Source organism: Pseudorasbora parva, chromosome 24 (genome assembly GCF_024679245.1).
Source record: "Pseudorasbora parva isolate DD20220531a chromosome 24, ASM2467924v1, whole genome shotgun sequence".
In the NCBI taxonomy this organism is placed as follows: domain Eukaryota; kingdom Metazoa; phylum Chordata; class Actinopteri; order Cypriniformes; family Gobionidae; genus Pseudorasbora; species Pseudorasbora parva.
In genome coordinates this window covers 6,189,153-6,213,424 of record NC_090195.1, presented here as the reverse complement: position 1 = coordinate 6,213,424, position 24,272 = coordinate 6,189,153, and the positions used below count along the sequence as shown (strand labels likewise).

Here is a 24,272-nt window from a genome sequence, read left to right as displayed (position 1 = left end):
AAAAATTTGAGTTGATACAATGAAGGAAATTTGTTTAATAAATAGAAACTCAAAATATTATTGTATCTGAACTACATAAAAATGTGATAAATCATGAAAATAGCACTATTTGGCATGTTTCACTGCGTCATCAGAAATAAAACACACACAATTACCGAATATGCTTACAAAGTCTTTTAATAATATTTTAATAAAGGTTGTCGAATCTCAAAAAATGTTCATTGTATTAACTCAAAATTTTAATTTCAATGAACTCAAAATTTTAAGGCAACCAGGTAACTTTTTTTCTAAATAATTTTTTACAGTGTAGCCTTAACTAAAAACTATGCACACAACTTTAAATTCAAATGAAATGATGTTGAATGGGGTTTTAAGGCAGCGGTTTATCTTGAATGTGAAGCATATAGATCTCCGTCTACTCTCATCTCCAATCAATAATCTCCATATGATGACTTGAACCGATCCGCTCAACACATGCATATCATTATAAAAGACTCCCGTTCACTTCAGCAGAGCAAGTGGCCTCAAGCGAATGGCAACAATCCAATTAGTTTGACACCCTCCTCAATTACCCGATTTATTCACGGGACTTGACTCCAGGTCAGAGATCAATACAGAGCCAGCAGCTTTGTGTCTAAATCAAGGACTAAAGGGTGAAGGTCTGTCGCCCCAGTTGATCTCTCTTCTTTGTTTACATTTCATGCTTCTTTTTGCTGGAAATGAACCACAAGCGTAAGCCTGGATATACACAATGTGGATAAATATGTTGAACGAAGTATTCATTTAAGAGGTTTACTACACTCTCAGAAGAAAGGTTTTATGTAGAACCTTAAAGGGTTCTGTCAGGCGCTACATAGATCCTTTAGGGGTTCCCAATATGGGATCATTTTATGGATTTATTTAATTAATTGTGTTTTATTTGTCCTTACATAGAACCTTTTCGGCATGAAGTGGTCTTAAAAATGTCAAGAACCCTAGGATTCTATACAACCCTTATTAAATATTTCTTTCTAAGTGTAGTTTTTTCCTTAATATGGTCATAATAAGGGCAAATCAAACTACTCAAAGCATTTACTTTTGCTTTTATTAAGTATGATTGTTCAAACATCATCTCTGAATGCTATTATTTTATATTTCAATATCACACAAGGAAATATATTTGGATAACATTTTGCCATTTTCTCTCCTGTCTGCTATAATGAACACAATTATCTTGCATTCCACTGTCCAATGATTATACACCTCTGCATCTGAACACAAACAATTATTCTGTTGGCTGGCCATCTGATAAATTAGCCATTACATCAGGTAATTTCAATGTGGAATTATTTATAATAAAAAAAATTCTGTTTCTGATGTTTGAAACCGCAGAAAATAAAAGCTAATCCAAATTCTTTGTGTGCTTTAGTTAAGCAGCACACAAAATTACAGTAATTGTTACTTCGGTGTTATTTCTTTAAATAAAAATGTGTAAAAGTTTATTGCTAAATATCAAAATCAAGACAGTGAATTGGAGTTCTGAGGTACACTGTAAAAATATGTATACAATGTACTTAGTTTGGCTGTGATTCAAAACCTATACTGTAAAAAAGTTGCTGCCTTAAAATACAATCAATTTGGAATCAAGCCCTTGATTATGATTTTACTTTTTTATTTTAATAACTCTTTTAGTTAGTGTGTAATGTTAGCCTGACGTGGTCATACTCAATTCTAGTCAGAATATGAGTCTGAAACTGCTCCATTGGGCTGTGATTATGGGGCGTGTTTCAACCGAACCAGGAAAGACATCAATTGGATAGACCGACAACCAATCAGAGCAACCAAGCGACGTCAACAGAATTGCACTGTACTGCCAAGTCCGCGTTTTTTTTGCGGGTTGAAGCGACTATTATGTGATATATAGACCCATGACCATGAGTGTGAATTTTAGCGGGCAACCTTGCCAAAATAACACACATTTTACCCCAAACACCATTTTTTTCCGGAGAACCCCCCGAGAAGCCATTGTTTAGGGCTAGCAGTGGGGCGGGTTTTGCTGTAAAAACTTGGCAACCCTGTCTGCACGCACGCTGGAATAAACGATCTTTGCCCGTGTTGTAAAAAAATAAAAGAATTTAATGATACACAGAGTACTTACCCAACACGATCCTCATTTCTGAGAGAAATTGTGAAGGTGAATGCATATACAAACAAGCTATCCATTTAGGATTCGAAAAAATATAATCCAAGCACCTTTGATGACGTGCATGATTATTATCTGTCCGTCATCGTCTAAAGCCCGCCCTGATGATTTCATTGGTCTGAACAGTTTCTGTTCGGGGATAATTACTCCTCTATGGAGCGAGGCCAGACCGAACTGCCCGACCTAAAAAATGTGTGGGCGGTGCTAAGTTCAGCTGGAAACACCATCTGCCAAGTTACGATGCTCAGTTCAAAACAAAGGGAGATATTTTCTTTAAATATGTTAAAGAATTAAAGAGTTTTTTTAAGGACTACACCAAACGGACTACACCCCCGGGTTAGTGACATCACTAAACCTAAAATGTACATAAACCCTGCCCCCGGGAACGCAAGAAAGGGGGTGAGGCCATGTTGAAACCAAGCCTGCAGTCTCCCTCTCATTTACTGAAGCTTTCGCGCCTCGATCGCCCCCCAGTGACCGGTCCCAGTATAGCCGCCCCTCTGTGATTTCTAATGGACGCGAGGCAAACTAAATAATAAAATTACACTTCAAAATTTTTTCCCCAAAGTTAGTTTATGTCACTGAAGACAGTTATCATCATGATGATTTCATTTCAGGTGTTCGTTTTAAAAATAAGTTTAGTTTGAGTTAGTTATTTGATGCTTTAAAACGGGGGGGGGGGGGGGGGGGGGGTGACGTCATGATTGACAGCTGAGACTGACGGCTTCTTGACTGAGGCACTAACGGACTTTTTTTTGAAATTTTTGGGAGCAGATTAGAGCTTTAGCTTTAATTTCTACATTTCCATAACTGTTTATTTCACACCAACATAATTAATTGTTCTGCATCTGCGAGAGTGTGGGCGGGCTTTTGATATCGCGGCTGTACTTCCTGCTCTACTTCCTGCGCTCTACTGTGCAACTCCGGTCCCGAAATCGCTACTGCGCAGTAGGGCTGAACGATATTCTGTTTTAACATCGACATTGCAATGTGCGATATTGCGACGTGCGATAGTCACATCGCCGGAACATGCGATGTGAAGGGTAGTAGTATTTTTATACGGTCTATGGTAGTAGCCCATGGTGTATTAAGGAAGCACACAGTAAACATGAGTTTGTTGCTGGAGTGACATGCACGTTCCTCATGCCTGCACAGTGATTGGTTCGCTGTGCCGCTGCTCACCGCTCATGGCCAAACATTCACTGCTAAAATGCGCGACGAGGAAAAAAAAGGTTCGTACCAGAAATAATCTTTTTGGGACTATTTTGGCTACATAAAGGAGGATGTTGAACAAAAAGGGGTACTTTGCATGGAGTGTCTTGTGGCCACAAAACAAGAAAACACAACCAATTTGTCTGATCACTTAAAACGTCACCACAAAGATCTTTACGACGAATACAAAGCAAGGCTCGACATAAACGCTTGTCCGGGACATGTGGGTGTTTTGAAGGGACAACTGAAAGAGAATTTTACTTGACTGACGGACAAGAGCCTGATTAAAACAAAAAATAACTAGCGAATCACCAAAACGCAAGAATGTTTGTGCATTTATTTAGTGTAAGTGGCGATCAATTGTGGATAATATATAATGAACTGATGATAATAAGGTCGCACTGTTCACGCTCGTGCAGCCTCTCAAGGAGAAATCACAACACAAGCGTTTTCCTGAATACCATCACGATTGTAAATGACACTGATTTCATATGACAGCTCCATAAACAACTAACATCCACTTAGTCACTTACATTTTAGATGCAATATTTAGTGTTTTTGTTCTATTTCAGCAGTGAAAATCGTTCATAACAGACCCGTAAAACGTCTCACTCACAGCAACAAGTGAACGATTCAGCGTTCGAATGAATCGTTTGAATGAACGACTCAGTGACTCACTCATTAAGACGGTCACCTGCTGCCACCTACTGGAGGTTTAGTTTCATGTTTGCACATACTTTCCAACATTTATTTTTGTCACTTGTAATGAAGCTTGCTTATTAGTGAAATTATTAATATCACAGAATGGTAATTATTGACTTTAGCCTGGATTAATGGCTCTCAATATCGCAATATATATCGTTGGGGAAAAAAATATCGCAATGTAATTTTTTTCCAATATCGTGCAGGCCTACTGCGCAGACTCGGTCCCAAGATGTCCGCGCCGTTCAAGGCCGCCTAAAAGCTTCAAATCTGCCAAGCGGAAACGGATGATGTCGAGTCGTCCATATTTTTTTTACGGCCTATGGTTGAGACGAGGAAGAGTTGTTGTAGTAGAGCACATCTGGGAGTCTGCTCAAGCTGTCGCATCTTTTCACATTTATTGCAATGCAGTACGCACTATACCTGTTTTATCAGCATATATTCCTTGGCTCTGAAGGCATCAAACCCTACAACAGTTCTCACACAAGCGATTTATATTATCATCATATGCTAATCAATGACTTGAAGATAGTTAATTCCACATCAGCCCTATAAACTCATCAGCTAACCCTTCAGAAACGAGCCGTCTCATTCTACATGCTGTCACTTCTTCTTGCGTCTCTCCATCATTGTCTAACTCTGGTTTGAACATAAAGGGCTGAAAAGTTTCTGACTTTTTCGTTGTGTGACTGCGTGAGGTAATCAGAGCTGCTAACATGAGCTCTTGAAGTTCCGCCCTCTTCTTGAAAGGGGGCCGGGACCAGAGCTCATTTGCATTTAAAGAGAGACAAAAACGGCACGCTTTTGCTCACCCTTAAAAAAAGTGACAATTTTAGCAAGCTATGAAAAGCTTTACTTTGGCTTTTAGTTTGAATATGTTAGTCTTCCTGTTATCTATAAGTGTGATTCAAATCAATGAGAAAAAAATCGTATTTAGAAGATATAAGCGTTCAAAACTTACAGTCTCTCACTTCCGCTAATACGAATAAGTGATTGTGATGACATCACTGCACTTCAGCTTGTCAGCAGATTTTCCGTCCAATCAAATGCTCTCTAGAATCTGAAGCCCCGCCCCCTACATTATAAATAGACACTGAAGCTGCGGCTGAAATCTGTCACTTGTTTTCTACATGTTGAATGGCACACAGTGCACTACATAGGGGATTGGGAACGATTCAGACAGTGTAAATATGCTTTCCATTGGGCGAATGAAGTCATTACACATTAGTGTCACACAAACCGCCGGAGCTCCGGTCCAGAGACACGATAGCACAGAGCGGATCATATCAGCGAGTCGACACAGACCTCAAAACGTATCGGTCACATTTGAATTCTGCACAGAATGCTGTATTTTAATCGATATGGAGGAGATTAGCAGGATAAATGGTTAAAGATTAGAGGGAAACTGCGGCTTTACCGAGCTCAGTGGCTCTGGACGAACTGTGATATAAACTAAACGCTTTTGGCTTTTTTTAAAAAGCTGTTGTGCGTCTGTGTGTTTCAAAGCTCTTCAGTGGGCTTTTTCATGGAAAAGGAGAAGCTCAAATATAACACAATTTATATTTGTTGGTTGTTCCCATACTTTCATATGCGTTATTTCAGAGTATTGTTAACTTTACATTAATTCCAAAATCAGAAATATTGTCATAGTAAAGTATTCATATGTTTGTCCCAAGCATATGACTGGTAATGTAGGTCTAAAAGAATAAAAGTGAAAATGCAATGCACTATAGAGAAAAAAACAAGCAAACAAAAAAAGCATTTTATCTAAAAAATTACCACAAGACTTTGAGGTCTGTTGATATAAAATGTACAATAACACAAGTTCCCAATCAGCCACTGGTGCTCAGAAATTAGCAGTAATGAGACGGAGCAGAGCAGGTTCTGCCTGACTACATCCAGTTAAAATCCAATCTGAGGGACTGGAGGCAAAGAGGGCAGAAACAACTTACCTTAATTAATACGCTACAATAAAAGAACGATAACAACATCTAAAACCAGAGTCTTTCTCTACTCCTCTCCTCCTGGCCCTTGGAATCCTTCATTCATGTTTCTATTCTTTCTGCATTCAATGAATGTTCAAATTTCTTTACAAATGTTAGTAAAATAGCCTCTTACAGCTCAACAAGGCTGCATTTATTTGATCAAAAACACCGTAAAAATAGTAATAGTCAAATATTATTACAATTTAAAAAGAACTGTTTGCTATTTGAATACGTTTTAGAACATAATTTATTCCTGTGATGCAAAGCTGAATTTTCAGCATCATTACTCCAGTCTTCAAAGTCGCGTGATCCTTCAGAAATCATTGTAATATGCTGATTATGCTGATGCTTCATATTTTTGTGGAAACCCTGATACATATTTCAGGATACTTTGATAAATAGAAGAGCATTTATTTGAAATACACATTTTAAATGTCTTCACTGTCAATATACTAATAGTACGCTTAGAGTTATGCAAATTAATTTGGGTGGGACTTGATCTCATCCATCAGGATCTGATTGGATGGAGGGGTGAAACATGTTTTGATGTGTGGATTGACTAATGTTACTTTTTCCTAGGCAGAAATGCCATTTCTAAGGCCATTTCTTTCTTTTTTTTCTTTTTGAAGAATGTGTACTGATAAATCATGCACAATAAAGCCCCTTATATAAGAGAATAACACTTATTGGGACACTAAATCAATTGTGTTTATTGTGTTTAATTAGTTGAGATCCATTTCAACCTGAAAAGTAAAAAATAAAATAAAATTCTAAGCAAATTAGCACAGAGAGAGACAGAAGGAGAGGAAAACGAAGTCACAACATTTGCTCAAGTGCATCCTATCTAATCAAGGCAGATGCTTCTACTCCAAACGCCCTCTGGGTCAGACGCCTGCTCCGCTACCACATCTGGACCTGCCAGTGTGACCCGATTGCTATTCTGTCAGAGAACACAGCCACGCGACGACAAATCCATCAAATCAGCGCCGGCAAAAAGCCGCAAGGGGATTAAGTTGAGGTGTGTGTGTGTGTGTGCTGCTTTAAAAACTCCAAAACCTTGAATCCAACACATGTACGCTAGTATACTAAACAGGTCTGGGCCTATAGAGATGCTAGCTGGTGTCTAAGAATTAACGGGCAGCTGGGAGGAACCAGACCTGCCTGTGCCATCTGTAAATGTCAGCGCCGGCGTTTGCTCATTTTACACATCATTAAAGGCAATATTCCTAACCTGTATTAGAGCAATCAGCACGCGCCCATTACTGACACGGGCCTGGGGGGATACGGGCCAAACACTGAGGAGGCGAGAACGCATTCACCATCTCCATCAGACGCACACACAGTGTAAACAAAAACTCCCCCTATATACACACACTTCAAACAATGAACTGAAGGTAAATGCAGACATAAACGCTCCAACAATGATCAACAACGAATATATATGTGCAATCACATTTGATCTTCTTTAAAAGGTACAATAGAGACACAGGGGTTCAAGAATCCACCAGCACCAGTCTAAAAACACATGGAGCTTCATACGCTGCTGGCTGTCTGCAAACTGGGCACGTGTATCTATGAAGGACCAAAACCAGTAATGCCACTTGCACATCATTATTTTAGTAGAAAAGTTAAACCTATATTATTCTTTGTATTTAGATCAAAGGTAAGGTGAGAAACTGTTTCGGCTTTAATTAGTTGTAATCAGAGACAGTCTAATATTTCTTTATGATCTATAGTGATTACTCATGTTTTGATTTTCAATAATAGATAAGTAGAACTAATATTTCATTACATTTTATTTTCTGCCACAAAAATAACATAAATAATGATCAGACTACAAAAGTAAAACCATAATAATTCTATTTAATTAATATTAAAATGTAATTTATGTACAGTCTTGTTCAAAATAATAGCAGTACAATGTGACTAACCAGAATAATCAAGGTTTTTCGTATATTTTTTTATTGCTACGTGGCAAACAAGTTACCAGTAGGTTCAGTAGATTCTCAGAAAACAAACAAGACCCAGCATTCATGATATGCACGCTCTTAAGGCTGTGCAATTGGGAAATTAGTTGAATTAGTTGAAAGGGGTGTGTTAAAAAAAATAGCAGTGTGGCATTCAATCACTGAGGTCATCAATTTTGTGAAGAAACAGGTGTGAATCAGGTGGCCCCTATTTAAGGATGAAGCCAACACTTGTTGAATATGCATTTGAAAGCTGATTAGAGAGGGGAAAACCTATAAAGAGGTGCAAAAAATGATAGGCTGTTCAGCTAAAATGATCTCCAATGCCTTAAAATGGAGAGCAAAACCAGAGAGACGTGGAAGAAAACGGAAGACAACCATCAAAATGGATAGAAGAATAACCAGAATGGCAAAGGCTCAGCCAATGATCACCTCCAGGATGATCAAAGACAGTCTGGAGTTACCTGTAAGTACTGTGACAGTTAGAAGACGTCTGTGTGAAGCTAATCTATTTTCAAGAATCCCCCGCAAAGTCCCTCTGTTAAAAAAAAGGCATGTGCAGAAGAGGTTACAATTTGCCAAAGAACACATCAACTGGCCTAAAGAGAAATGGAGGAACATTTTGTGGACTGATGAGAGTAAAATTGTTCTTTTTGGGTCCAAGGGCCACAGGCAGTTTGTGAGATGACCCCCAAACTCTGAATTCAAGCCACAGTACACAGTGAAGACAGTGAAGCATGGAGGTGCAAGCATCATGATATGGGCATGTTTCTCCTACTATGGTGTTGGGCCTATTTATCGCATACCAGGGATCATGGATCAGTTTGCATATGTTAAAATACTTGAAGAGGTCATGTTGCCCTATGCTGAAGAGGACATGCCCTTGAAACGGTTGTTTCAACAAGACAATGACCCAAAACACACTAGTAAACGGGCAAAGTCTTGGTTCCAAACCAACAAAATTAATGTTATGGAGTGGCCAGCCCAATCTCCAGACCTTAATCCAATTGAGAACTTGTGGGGTGATATCAAAAATGCTGTTTCTGAAGCAAAACCAAGAAATGTGAATGAATTGTGGAATGTTGTTAAAGAATCATGGAGTGGAATAACAGCTGAGAGGTGCCACAAGTTGGTTGACTCCATGCCACACAGATGTCAAGCAGTTTTAAAAAACTGTGGTCATACAACTAAATATTAGTTTAGTGATTCACAGGATTGCTAAATCCCAGAAAAAAAAATGTTTGCACAAAATAGTTTTGAGTTTGTACAGTCAAAGGTAGACACTGCTATTTTTTTGAACACACCCCTTTCAACTAATTGCCCAATTACACAGCCTTAAGAGCGTGCATATCATGAATGATGGGTCTCATTTGTTTTCTGACAATCTACTGAACCTACTGGTAACTTGTTTGCCACGCAGCAATAAAAAATATACTAAAAACCTTGATTATTCTGGTTAGTCACATTGTACTGCTATTATTTTGAACAAGACTGTATATACATAAAATAAACTAAATAATAACTAACAACAACAATAAAAAAAGGTAATTATAAAAAATAAAAATAAAAGGCATAACATTATGACCACTTAAAGCTGACGTGAATAACACTGATTATCTTTTCATCACGGTACCTGTTGCTGGGTGGGATATATTAGACAGCAAGTTAAAAATTTGTCCTCAAAGTTGAGGTGTTAGAAGCAGGAAAAATTGGCAAGTGTAAGAATTTGATTGAGTTTGACAAGGGACAAGTTGTCATGGTTAGACGACTGGGTCAGAGCATCTCCAAAACTGCAGCTCTTGTGGGGAGTTCCCGCTCTGCAGTGGTCAGTATCTATCAAAAAGGGTCCAAGGAAGGAACAGTGGTTCCCAAGGCTCATTGATGCATGTGGGGAGCAACGACTTGTCTGATCAAACAGACGAACTACTGTAACTCAAATTGCTCAAGAAGTTAATGCTGGTTCTGATAGAAAGTTGTCAGAATAGCCGCAGACCAGTCAGGGGGTGCCCATGCTGACACCTGTCCACCGCCGAAAGCGCCAACAGTGGCACGTGAGCATCAAAACTGGACCACGGAGCAATGGAAGAAGGTGACCTGGTCTGATAATCACGTTTTCTTTTACATCACATGAATGGCCGGGTGCGTGTGTCACTTACCTGGGGAACACATGGCACCAGGATGCACAATGGAAAGATGCCAAGTGTGATGCTTTGGGCAATGTTCTCTTGGGAAAATTGGGTCCTGTCATCCATGTGGATGTTACATTGACACGTACCACCTACCTAAGCATTGTTGCAGACCATGCTTTAATATTTAAATAACAATAGTATATTTATGTGGTTAAAGCTTGTTTTGTAAAAAGTATTATTATCCAGAAAGTATACAATGTGTGATCCACATTCTAAACGCCACATTCAATACAGTTAATGTTATATCTTATTTGCTATATAAGGGGAAAAAAATTGTGAAATGACAATGAAACTCTTTTCAAAGTGCATACAGAAAATAAATGGATCTGTACAAAGTGAATGTTTCCTATGGAAGACTACAGGAAGATAGCCCAGATTAATCAGACAAGCAGAGCAGATCTTTTTACTGTACATGAGTGAAGATAAAGGTGCGGTTGCAAAGAAAGGCATTAAAGCTCCTGTCAGTCGACTCGCCGGGAACCCTGGATCATCTTATAAGCACCTGAGATGTTCATTATACCGCTGTACATCCAGCAGGAATGGAGGAGATGCTCCACTGAAGCTGTTCAAATGGAGAGTCTCTGTGTGTAGAGGAATTAAAGGCCTGTTTGCTGTTAAATTTACACTTGAATTCAAATCAAAATGGTCAAAATGGTCAAGGTCTGCTTGAATCAATCATCATTGAATCAGCACCCGAAATAAACTGATTCACTAAAATGAATCAGCTTTCTCAATGCTCCCAGCAGGCACACTTTTTGCCCTTACCAATTCATTTAGTTGTCTAAGCATGTCTTAATTGTGGATGTTTACGTAAAAACCATCAACTGTCTGAGACTATTTGTGAACCAGAGCTGTAAATATCTTCCAGACTTCTCAGAGACGTTCGCTCATGAAGCAAAGCACAAAAAAGTTGCCTCACCTTCTTAGAGAGCGACAGCACATTTGATTTATGATGCTTCACAACAGCTAAAATTCGATTTCTGCCAGCATTCGGCGCTTTTGATTGCCCCGTAAATGAGATAAACTGATAGCAATTTATTCAAGGATCCAAGCTCCCCCTTACACCCCTCCCAACCCTCCCACTCCTCTGCCTTCAGTAGATACTACTTGCTCCATATGAGTGATTCTCATACTTAAGCAATATGTCTGTATTCTGCATGCACTCACTAGAACAGACAAGCGAACACTAATAGAACCTTTCAGACTGTAGAGAGGTAAAGACGACGACGTTCATGATGGAAGTTCTTACCAAAATCCGTCCACTCGCACACTCCACTTCTGTTATTCTGCCAGATGACCAAGTAAAGCTTAAGTAAATCAGAGGTTACACCTCGTATTCTTGAGGAACTGTCAATTATACAACGCGTAATGAGACAGAACGAACGCTAAGAACGTCTTTAACTTCCTTATCAGTGCAGCGAAGGGAAATGACCATGTCTGTGATCCCTTGAGCTTGTAATGTCGTTCATACACATTTAAAACCAATAAAATAGTCACAATAGTGGAGCTGGATCATTTGAGGCTATTCTAGCTCATGTAAAAACACAATTAAACTTGATTCTGGTAAGCTAGATAGCTTCTGTCTGAAACGGAAAGGAAAAACAATAAACATGAATAAAATCGCTTGTTGCTAATCCCTCTTAAATGTGACAGAATAGTCTGTCAATATCACCAACAGACATGTATTTATCGTTTAAGTGCTTGAGCATGGTGTTTTTGTGTGATGTCAAAGTCGCACATTGGCTGTGTGTGCATTTATAAAATGATTTTACCAAAAAAACAACAAATTTATTAGGAAGCACCGGTGACAACGTCATTGATGGACATCGTCCATCTAGTTGATGGATTTTGCCTATTGGCAACAGAATAGCCTGAGGGATGTGCTTTTGTTTCCTCAATAACAACCAATTAGAGGACTGTATTTGTCATTGGGACGGGCAATAAAACCAAAGTGGCACTGTGTTCATGACACATCATCTCTGTTGCACATGGCACAGAACAATGAATCAAATTTAAGTGTTTTGTAATTCAGAAAATGATTAAATTACTTTATTAGCCACAGGCCAACTGGACTTTTTTTATTTGATAGCATTTTCTCACTAAAACAAGCACTTGGTCAGTCAAACCTGCTAAAACGGTTACTGATGCCTGCAAATCTACTGGTGTTCATGTTGTTTTGATAACCAATGGGACAGATATGGAGATATGGTCAATTTTCTCACAAATAACACAAACTTGTACAGTTTTGTGTGCTTTTACCTTCATTTCCTGCAGAAAGCCCGTCTGGTTTGGTGATGCCCGTGCTCTTTTTCCGCCTGTGTTTTTTGCGGTTGGCATGAGGTGATGGCGGAGGCTCAAGTTTGGGACTGGTGGCGCTGCTCATGCCAGGGGTGGAGCTTAGAGGATCTGTCATCCCATTGGCTGGAGGAAGGAAAACAGACAACAGAGTCAACAGAGTCTCTTACCTGGACCAATGATACGTATTGATAAGTATTAATATGTTATTTTAATAATATATAATCACATGTAAAAAATGTACAAATACACCCACACACGTGTTTGTCTCTCTCTGTGTGTGTGTGTGTGTGTGTGTGTGTGTGTGTGTGTGTGTGTGTGTGTGTGTGTGTGTATGTATGTATGTATGTATGTATATATATATATACACATACATATATATACAAAAACATAATATACAAAAAAAATAATTTATTTCTATAAAAAATATAATAATTAGTCGCATCAAACATAAAGTTTAGAAATGTATATGCAACTAAATACATATATATGAATTATATAAAATATATTTTGTACACAACATAAGTTTTATATATATATAGTTTTTATTGAATATATTAATATATCATGTACTTAATCGGGATTAATCGACTTGACAGCATTAATAATAATTGTCTGTATCTATCGATATTACCTTTCATATATAAGTGTATATATTTTCTATTTTCATAATATATACACATTAAAATGTTTCATATATATATATATGTATAAATGAATCATCTTAATGTGTATATATTATGAAAATAGAAAATATATACACTTATATATGAATATATATTATATTAACTAAATGTATATATTGTTAAAACAATAATAATAATAAAAAACATAAGTATGTAACAAAGGTATATATTAATATTCTATAAAAAAGAAATGTATAATAGTTTTGCATTATATTGTATAATATTGTGTGTGTGTATGTATATATATATATATATATATATATACATACACACACACAATATTATACAATATAATGCAAAACTATTATACATTTCTTTTTTATAGAATATTAATATATACCTTTGTTATATATATATATATATATACACACAATCAAGAAAGACAATAAAAAAAGAGTTTCTAGAGAAACACAAAATGTATCACATATTATTGTTATTATGTTATATTGTTTTATGTTATCTGATTAGAGGTCAATTGATGATTTTTCCTTAATTTTGGACCTAGTTTCAGCACATACAGGACAAGTGAAGATTCACAACCACAGAGAACAGCAAGAGATGGACCACACTTCCGTTTCACCTCGATTAGCTTGACGAGAAGAGGACGTGCGCGTGAGTAACAAATGATGATTTGGTCTTGCCCGAGGACCGGCGCTGTAATGGGAGAGGCCACACGAGCATCCAAGCACAAGAGAGGTTGGGTTCGGGTGTAAGGTGATTTCATATAAGTGATATTAACCTGCCGCTCCACGCCAGTGTGTTTCTGTGACGGGGCGACGCGGTAAGAAAAAGGGGTGTCAGTAGGGAAGCCATGGCCATCTCTCTGAGCTTCATGACACTTAGACATCATTTTTGGGCGCCCTCGGGACACTATTACCCACAACCCCCCGACCAGCCCAGGGGCAGAAGGGCCTGGCAAAGTGGACCCCATATTGTTAGCGGCCCTCAGAAACACACTCGCACACACAGTGTGTCAGATGTGGGCAGCCTCCTCCATTGTCTTGGCATCAAAAGCTCATTGTAGTGTTGCAAACTCCATTCATCTCCCCAGGCCTGGGGTGTATAAGAGTGTGTGCACGTGTAAATGTGTGTGCGAGCGACAACGGTCGGGTCTGGGAGTGTCTGAAACCCGTGGAGCCAAATAACGCATATTCTAATGGCACCGACAACCATTAGCCTGTGCAGAACATTAGGCGTAATTTGGGGGTTTACCTTGAGGGATCTCAAGGCTAGCATGCTCTTTAAAGAGAGAGAGATGGAGGCACACAGGGGGTACAGCAGGATAATCTACAGCTGCCGTAGGCACCGATGAGTTTAGCGTGTAGCTAATGCTACCTTCAACACTTCAGTTTCCCTCTAACATTTCTGTTCGGCTGCCGTTTCATCTGGTAAACCGATGCAATTTGCTGTTTTATTGATAAGACGTGGTTAATAATTATGATTGAGGTGTTTAATAAGAACAGCTTGATAATGAATAAATGATGAAGCAGAGGATTACTCAAATGCACGGTGGGATTTGAGCTTAATTACACATGGCAAGAGACAAATTAGAGGGTTTAACAATTAGCCCCGTTGCACAATTACGATAATTCTCAATCAATATTGTTGCTTTATCTTTATCAGAGATACGCAAGAAAGATTTGTCCTAATGACAATGTTACTGCGGTATGTAAATGTATAAATGGATTTGTAAATGGGTAGACGCATGAGATGTCCATGAGCTTTCAGGATTATAGGATTTAATGTATGCATTTATATTTTAATTCATAAGGGAAAGTGTAGCTATTAAGGTACCTTTCACCATAATAATCACCTTTTGCTTTAACTAGTTAATTGTAAGCTATAGTGTGGTGTGAAAAATCATTTTTTAAACACATTCACACAAACACACAGACACAGACACACACACACAGTTAAAAAATGTTAAAATAATAAGATAATATTATTTGTAAAAAAATTCTTGTTAGTATATTTAATAGTAACTTGTTTTAAGAGTAATAGACACTGTGTGTGTGTGTGTGTGTGTGTGTGTGTGTGTGTATGTATGTATATATATATATATATATATATATATATATATATATATATATATATATATATATGAAGAAAAAATGTAATTGCGATATCTCTGGTTAAAATTGCAATTTATAATGTGACTTAAAAAACAAACTATATGTATATTTACATTTTTTGTTAGTATATGATACTAATTATATTTCTGTAATAAGTAACAAAACCAGCATTTTACATTTTTTTTTATAAATAACTATATTTAACATTTTTAAAGACATATAATGATAGTATAATTATGTTTCATAAGTATAATCTGTCAATGCATACTGTTTTATTTCTATCAGTCATATAGAAAAAATAATCAATGGTTCAACTTCCACTTAAGGCCTCTTTCTCAGTCCAAGATCACTTTGTTTACCATGAGTGCCGTTTAGGCACTACAAAGCAGATATAGTGATATAAGCGCGCTGGAAACACGGCAGGTTGGCAGTTGATGCTTCATCACTGACTCTGTGTTCACCATTGATATTCATGACTTTAAAAGTCTGCTCACCCTCCCTCGTACTGAATGGCGGAGTGGCGCTCCCAGCTGCCACACACGTTGTGGCAGGGACGCGAACGTCTGTTTCAATTTCTACACTCCTCTTCCCAACAGCCCCCCTGGGACCAATCATTAGCTACAGCAGACAGCTGGGGGTAGAGGGCTTCTTGAGAATACTGTTCACACACGTACACACATGCAGAAGCTCTCGCACATACAAGCACACAAACACACACACTGAAGAGTGGCCATCAGCGGCTGTGACAGCAGTGGCATTGTGTGTGTAGGTGGAGGTTAACAGTGAAGGGCTGCCCTTGTTCCTCACACCAGACCTCAGATGAATCATCTGAACGTCTGTTTACAGAGTCATCGCAAATCAAAATAATACCATAGTACATGATACTATGATAATATCAAGGTGTATGGTTACAAATGCAACGGTATTTGTTTCATACCATGGAAGTGAAGAAAACTGATTAATATGGCACCCTTATATCCTTTTATGTATATATACACAGACGAACCAAAACGTATCCAGACACCTTCAACGTTTTCTCTCATCATCACAGTTTATTCAATAAAGTTTAGAAAATGGTAATAAATTATGACAAGAACTGTCAGAACAAATTCTTAATAATGTCAGATAACTTTGATAGAAAGGTATTAAAATCAACCAATCAGCTGTCAACTCTTAAATTTAAGTACACAATTAGAGAATACCAATTTAGGTCAACCAATGACCAAGCAATGCTTCATTTTGTTCAGTCTGTGCTGTGGTGTAAAAGGTCGCATTAGCAATTAAAGAAAGAACACTTAAGCAAAACATGGTCAGGTCAAAGTGTCTGAATTATTTTTGTCTCAAATGTTTATAAATTTTACTTCCACGGTATGAAGGTATAATAGCTAAAAAGTACATCAATTAACTTAAGTGTCCTGAACCCAATAGTAATTTAAAAATAATAATAATAATAATAATAATATAATAATAATAGTTTTACTATATACTATATATTTTGACAATATTGACCTGAAAAAAAAATCAATTTTTTCCAGAAAACATGTATAAAATAATGTTAATATATACATTTTTTGTATGATTTTTTTGTAAGCCTCAGGGAACTGCGACCAGCACTACGAATGTAACTTTGCTAAATAATCTGCAAGACAAGAAGAAACTCAATGTGCACTGCATAATCATGCATAATGGGTGATTTGTCTTGTTTTCCTGTAAAAATATCTAAAATATCTAAAAATCCTTATAATAAGATAGATTAATTATTATTAGAAAAAGTTTTTAGATATAAAGATTTCATTGACTGTATGTATAATATAATAATCACTTAAAACTAAGACACATTCTTGAAAACAAGTATTAATATCTTATGCAGTATTGCTTCTAGTAAATTTATTTTACAGCGTTCCTACACATTGCATTTGTTTTAAATTTCATACTTTTCCAGACTCAAATTTCCAAACCTCTCTGTAGACTTGACAGACCATATTTATTTCGTATCCAATCATCTGTAATTTCTTCTCAGCTTTTAGCAGTAGTTTTCTTGAAGTAATAACATGCGCTTACATGATGAGAAGAAACCCAAGCACTGTATAACCTACACGTTCAGCTCTGACACATTGGTTTGATACTGTAAATGTGCTTTAAGTATGGTCTGATTTAGATGATTGTTTGCTGGTTTAACTGTTGCAAATTCCCTACTTCCAAACCCTGATTTTAACTGGAAATCAAGTAAAAAACAAACGTAAAAGTGACTTTTGCAATGCAGTCTAGGGTAAGGTAAATTTGAAGTAGGCAAGGGATCAGAATCCATTTACAGTTTAGCTGGAAGCACTCTTCAGGTAGCAGTGGGAAATAAGGTGGTCAGCTAACCTGCGATTAGCGACCGTTAGCGTCCCCGCAGGAAACGGCACTTTACAGCACGGTTCTGGAGACGAGGGCTGTGGGTGAGCACAGGAAGATTGGAGGGTGTGAACAAAGAACATTAACTCATTTCTTAATAGCTCTCAATTTTTTCTTCCAGTCGTACGTGAGGAGAAACTTATATTTCTCCCAGTAGCTAATTCGAGAGCTAGCGGGTGCGGACGGTAATTTTGCGACGGAGCCGACGACGCCCCCCTCCCTCCACTCCTACCCCTTGACACGGCAGCCGAGTGAGCAACCCCCGTCCGTAATCAATGGCAATGGCTGCAATTAATGATGAAAAAAGTGTGCAGAACACAATCACTACTTCCTTCTTATTATTGTCAATTAGAGAGAGCTAATCAAGGCATGGGCAGGCACACGCCGCTGCTCTCTCCAAACGAAATGTCAAACTTCATTACAGCCAAGAGCGGGGAATCAAACTCCCTGCGCTCGCTGCCTCCTCGAGCTCCGCAGGGGAGAAGTCTTCTCCGCCCCTTAACGACGGCAGATTCCAGATTAGCACCAAACCGCTACACTACCTCAGCTGCTGCACGCTAATCTACACACTAACTGAACGTGGCATAAATGCAGATCATCATACTTTACACTTTTGAGGTATTTTTTTAAATATGAGAATTCTATGCATTAAATGATCTAACGCAGGGGTTTTCAAACTTTATTATGCCGAGGACCTCCAAATATGATGAACCTTTTATGAGGGATCCCCTTCCTAAAATCCATCTATATATTTTTATGTATGAAAAAACATTTAAACTGTTAGATAAATAGTAAGTGTGACATTATAAATACAACATATTGTTTCCAAACTTAAATTGGCTCCGCGTAATGTTGGATATGTATAAACCTGATGAACATTTTCAATAGAAATAATTTGAATAAGCAACTCTCACAATAAATGTATGTAAGCTTATGTACTGCGTTAAGAACACTACCTTACATTCCTAGTGAGTGAGATAAAGAGGAGTATAGTGAGAAAAACTCAATCAAAAGATACAAAGTAGACATATACAAATCTGGAAAGTATGTATGGGGACCCCTTAGAACCTTCTGGAGGACCCCTGGGGGTCCCCGGACCCCAGTTTGAAAACCCCTGATCTAACGGAGTAAGAAAACCCAAGAAAATAGCAACCTGCTGGCCATCAATCAGAAAAAAAAGTGAAAATAAGGATTATATCAATAATATGATCATACAATTAAGAAATTCACCTAGCAAACACTCATAGCACCCTAGCAACCGATTAGAACACCCAAACAACTGCATAACAAGAGGCTAATAATCAATCAGAACAAAATGTGAAAATTAGGATGTGAGCATACAATGATCAACAGTGTAAAACAATGTCCTTGCAACCAACCAACCAAAACTCTCTAGCAACTGCATAGCAACATGCTAACAAGCAGATGCAATGCAGAAATAAGGATTCTGTGCATTCAACGGTCAACGAAGTAAAACGACTAGCTAACAACCACACAGAACACCACAGCAATGCCATAGCAACCATTTTGAGCACCCTAGGAATGCCATAGCAACCATCCAGAACACCCTAGCAACTTGCAAAGCAACATGCTAACAACCAGATCAGAACAAATGTGGAAATTAGGATTATATGCATACTGTACAATAATCAACGGAGTAAAATGACTACCTAACAACCACCCAGAACACCATAGCCATGCCCTAGCAACAACACAGCAACATGCTAACCAACATTCAGAACAAATATGGAAATTAGGATTCTATCCATAAAATGATCGACATTACAACCGCTTAGAACACCCTATTTAGCAACACTCTAGCAGGTACATAGCAACATGCTAACAAGCAATCAGAACAAATATGTGGAAATGAGATTTATATCAACTGAATAAGAAAACCAGCAAGCACCCAGAACACCTTAGCAACGTCCTAGCAACCACCCAGAACACACTAGCAATGCCCAAGCAACCACCCAGAAAACCCTAGCAACTGTTACTGCATAACAACATGCTAATAACAATCCATCAGAACAAATGTGGAAATGAAGATTCTATGCATACAGTGATCAACAGGGTAAGAAAGCAACAACCCAAAACACCGTAGCAACGCCCTGGCAACCACCCAGAACACCCTAGCAACCACCCAGAAAACCATAACTGCATAGCAACATGCTAGTAACAACCAATCAGAACAAATGTGGAAATGAAGATTCTTTGCACACAATGATCAACAGAGTAAGAAAGCAACCATCAAAAACACCTTAGCAACACCCTGGCAACTGCCTGGAACACACTAACAACTACATTTTCTGAAAATGTAAAAATCTAGCTCCTTTATAAAACTGTACAAAAAAAACACTAGCTAAGTAAACTAGATAACCAAGATATGATTGAGATACATGGTGAGAATATAATTCCATAACACACACTCTTATCTTATGAGTGATATCCAGCATGTACAGCACAAATATAACTAAGAGAAGAGTGGAGATTTAATCAAAAGAATCAGTATTCAGAGGCTGTAGCGATGTGAAGCTCTCCTTATCCAGCGCAGCCTTATAAATGAGAACAACACTTACATCATATGGAAATAGTTACTGGGTTGAGATTCATGTGATTGTTTGAGGATAATATCAATCTACCGATGCTCATCTTTACAGCCTTGATCTGTTGGTTGACCTCCAACCCTTGACAAGGATAATGGCATGATTAGGGCTTGGTTAAGATCTATTTACCACCTAAACAGGCATCAAAGGTGAATGTACGCAAAACATTCCTGATGATACACGATTTTCTCCGTTTTTTTTCTTCCATACAATGAAAGTCAGTGAGGTCCAATAATAGCAAGGAGTAAGGATGGAGTAAATTGATCAAAAGTGACAGTAAGGACATTTATAATGTTACATATATATATATATATATATATATATATATATATATATATATATATATATATATATATATATATATATATATATATATATATATAATTTATTTATTTTTCATTGGTAATAATAAGAAATGTTTCTTGAGCAGCAAATCATCATTATAGATATAGAATTATTTTTGACGGGCCATATGACACTGAAGACTGGAATAATGATGCTGAAAATTCAGCTTTGCATCACAGGAATAAATTGCATTTTAAAATAATCTTAGAATAGAAAACAGCTATTTTAAATTCTAAAATATAAGCATAATAGACTTCTTTAAAAAAATGACCCTACATTTTTTAAATGTAGTGTATGACTATAAATTTATTTATAAAGCATGAGTGCAAAAAAAGCTCACTAGTAGGGATGCATAATATATCAGTATTTTTTTTTTTTTTGGAATAATAAAAAAAATAGCAACATATGTTGATGATAATTGGTCATACTTGAAATTTAATTGTGCATGATTATTTTCCCCATCTTTACATTTAATTAGATTGCATTTGGTAAAATGTAATTTATCATAATTAAATAAAAATGTTCATACTGCCAATTTTACTATTGTGATGCCTAAATTCACTTAAAGTGTTTTATTCTTAATTCATTTAAACAAAATAGCATAGAATTAGCCATAGCATGAAATTAATGATCATGTTTTATTTTATATTAAAATCAGTCATTTAAATATTGGTGCATCCCTACTAACTAGTGGACTAGTCAGCTATTGGACAACTAGTTCAGCAAGCACACCCATCCCATTCACATCCACCTAAGCATACTATAGAACGACGAAAAAACAGCAAAGAAAACCTGCTAAAGAAAATCTTAGGCACAATAAATGTGGTTTGCTCTAGGTGTGCACTTTGCGGAGATCTTTGATATAAAACTCTATTATCTCTATTATGACCTGTAAAGCTATAATGCTCTCAGTAAACGCAGGAACCGAGAGGCTGATGGGTAACAGGTCATAGAGAAAATGCATCCGCCAAATCCTGATACAGCTAAATGTCTGAGTATGTGTGCTTGTGTGTGACAATAACTATTTTACACCAGGGCCTAATGAAGTGCTTTGCCTCACACACACACACACACACACACACACACACACACACACACACACACACACACACACACACACACACACACACACACACACACATGCAGCTCATTCCGAGGCTACGGCCGCTTTGAGTAATTCTGCTTTAGGATGTGGAGCTGATGGGTGTAGACGGGGGGCCGATGGCGGAGCGGGGCTGAAATTGATTGTTCGACAAGCGGAGACGAGCAGAGAAGGGCGAGTGTCGCGCAGCGTCGTGTTCTGTCTGCGGCACCACGGGGCCACGCGGCGGGGCCTCCATTTTGCTCGTAAAGAGCGCTCTTTAAACTAGCGGGGCCCCTGGGACCCTAACAGAAGGAGGGGGGGAGGAGAGAAAGAGAGAGAGGGGGCGAGAGACAAAAACAGAGAGGGCGAGAGAGCGAGGGCGGGGGGGGGAGAAACAGAGCAGCCGCTAATGAGAACGACGAGTGCGCAAACATGCATGGAAATGACTGTTATTCTGTTGATGTGCATTTAAGTGCTTTTTTACTGCCAGCCGACAAAGAGAGGGAAATAACCAGTGATGAATGTTGTCCCCGTAAAGCATTCATTTTCCAACACGGGAGGGGAAAAAAAGAAGTAGTGAAGACGGGGGGGGGGAAATGTGCAGCGTTGTTACGCCCGGCAAATATATTATTTGACTTCACTCAAGTGCACTGACAGGATGAGGAGAGAGAGAGAGAGAGAGAGAGAGAGAGAGAGAGAGAGAGAGAGAGAGAGAGAGAGAGAGAGAGAGAGAGAGAGAGAGAGAGAGAGAGAGAGAGAGAGAGACTATTTGGGGGGCACAGCTGCAGCGGGTGGCGGGTCCAGAGTTCTGTTCAAAGCTGCAATTACCGAATTATCCTGATTAGCGATTGGCTTGTTAACAGCACATCCACTGATACACACGATAAACAAAAGTGCCACAGTTTCTATAGTTACTGTTAGTGCTATGATAAAATCTTAATGAACTAATAACTTTAACAGATTATTTTGTTCTTCTGTCTCCATAAAAGAGTATTTACTCGATTAAACGGAAGCTGTGACAGATCTTTTCCAACGTTTTATGACGTTAAGGACTACAGTTTGCTGATGGGATTTTGAGAAGTGAGCGTCGCATTTAAAAGTCGAGGCAGATTAACGCAAGTTTGCAGGGACGGGATTTAAGCGGACTAAAAGAAAATGTTAAAATCCTGCATGTCACAAGAGTAGTCTGTTGTTATCACGTGAAGACCCAGTGATGACGTTTTGTTAAAAAATTACGAGGTCAGAATTATTATTTTTTTTAATACATCTACGAAAAGATCTATAACGTGCATTTAGAAAACTGATCCCGGACGAGCCCCCACTTCCTACAAACCTCCCTGTTTGTCTAGGAGAGAACTTTCCTTTCTAGCCTACTTTAATATTATAACCTAATGAAATCCCCACACGATTATTCCATAGATTTAGGCAGAACTCCCTCATTTATGAACAATTTCTTTTGCAAATGCCAGAGGTGGAGTATTTTTACTTTCCAAGTAATTTTATTTTTCAAGTATATGTACTTTATCAGTGTTTTTCTATGGAAAACTTTTAATTCACAACATACCAAAACATAATATTTAAATTTTTACTGCACTGCATTTCATATTGAATATCATTTAATACTTAATTACATTAAAATGGTTTGCTGTATACTTATACTCAAGTAAAAGTAATTAAACATTTAATTGAGTACAAGTAAGAAAGTACTATATGTTTATAATGTAATTAAGAGTTCAATTTAAAAAAATACTTTTATTTATGAAATGTAGTGAAGTAAAAAGTATGACATTATATATTACGCTTTGGAACGTAGTGAAGTAAAAGTTTTCCAAAGAAAAACACTGATAAAGTATATACCTGAAAAATGTAGAAAGTAAAAATACTCCACTACAGTCCGTCTCTGGCTAATGCTGTAAATTCATGATAAATAGAGCATCGTCTTCAAAAAGTGTAGGCAACTTTTTAAACACTTTTGTGACAACAGTGGCAGCTGATACCAAGTTGATCAAACAGCCTAAAAACTAAAGTATTAGGCTGATTATCATGGTATAATATTATGTTGGGCATATTAAAAAGACATGAATAAAACACAGAGACGCAAGCCGCAGATTTTGATGCATTCACTGCATGTTTTTGCACTTATTTGATACAATTGCAGCACAACCCCACAAACACTGGCCCCGAGTTAAAAGTGCAATCTATAATCTGCTGTAAAAAGAGTGGTAGAGTAGGAGTTTCTGAGCTCCTCTGACCTGCTGCGGTGCTGATAACCGCCTCACTCCACTGTTCTGCACTGGACACGGAGAACGAGCGCTGGTGCATCCCCTCTTTACTAGTCCCCAAAGCCACGCCGGCCGCAGAGCCTCCAGACTGAAGGGAACTGCTGCTGTTAGAGTGAGGAGTGCCTGACAAACGAGAGAAGAGAGAGAGAGATTCGGTTAGAGAGAGACATTCAAATCACATTTCATAGTGCTGAAAAGTTACTTTCTACAAAGGTCAAATTCTACAGCATGATGGAGCTGTGGCCTAGTGATTCCTACTGTACGTGTG

At 37.9% G+C, this 24,272-nt stretch overlaps 1 protein-coding gene across 3 annotated transcripts in view; it reads right to left on the bottom strand.

Annotated features, from left to right (window-relative positions):
- Positions 1-24,272, bottom strand: part of agap3 (ArfGAP with GTPase domain, ankyrin repeat and PH domain 3) — a 214,401-nt gene that overhangs the window by 24,951 nt on the left and 165,178 nt on the right. For all 3 annotated transcript variants that reach the window (XM_067435496.1, XM_067435497.1, XM_067435495.1), the window contains exons 12-13: positions 23,975-24,127; positions 12,497-12,658 (exon numbers count right to left, since the gene is read on the bottom strand). In XM_067435496.1, coding sequence (XP_067291597.1) covers positions 12,497-12,658; positions 23,975-24,127 — 315 coding nt within the window. The remainder of the gene's footprint in view (positions 1-12,496; positions 12,659-23,974; positions 24,128-24,272) is intronic.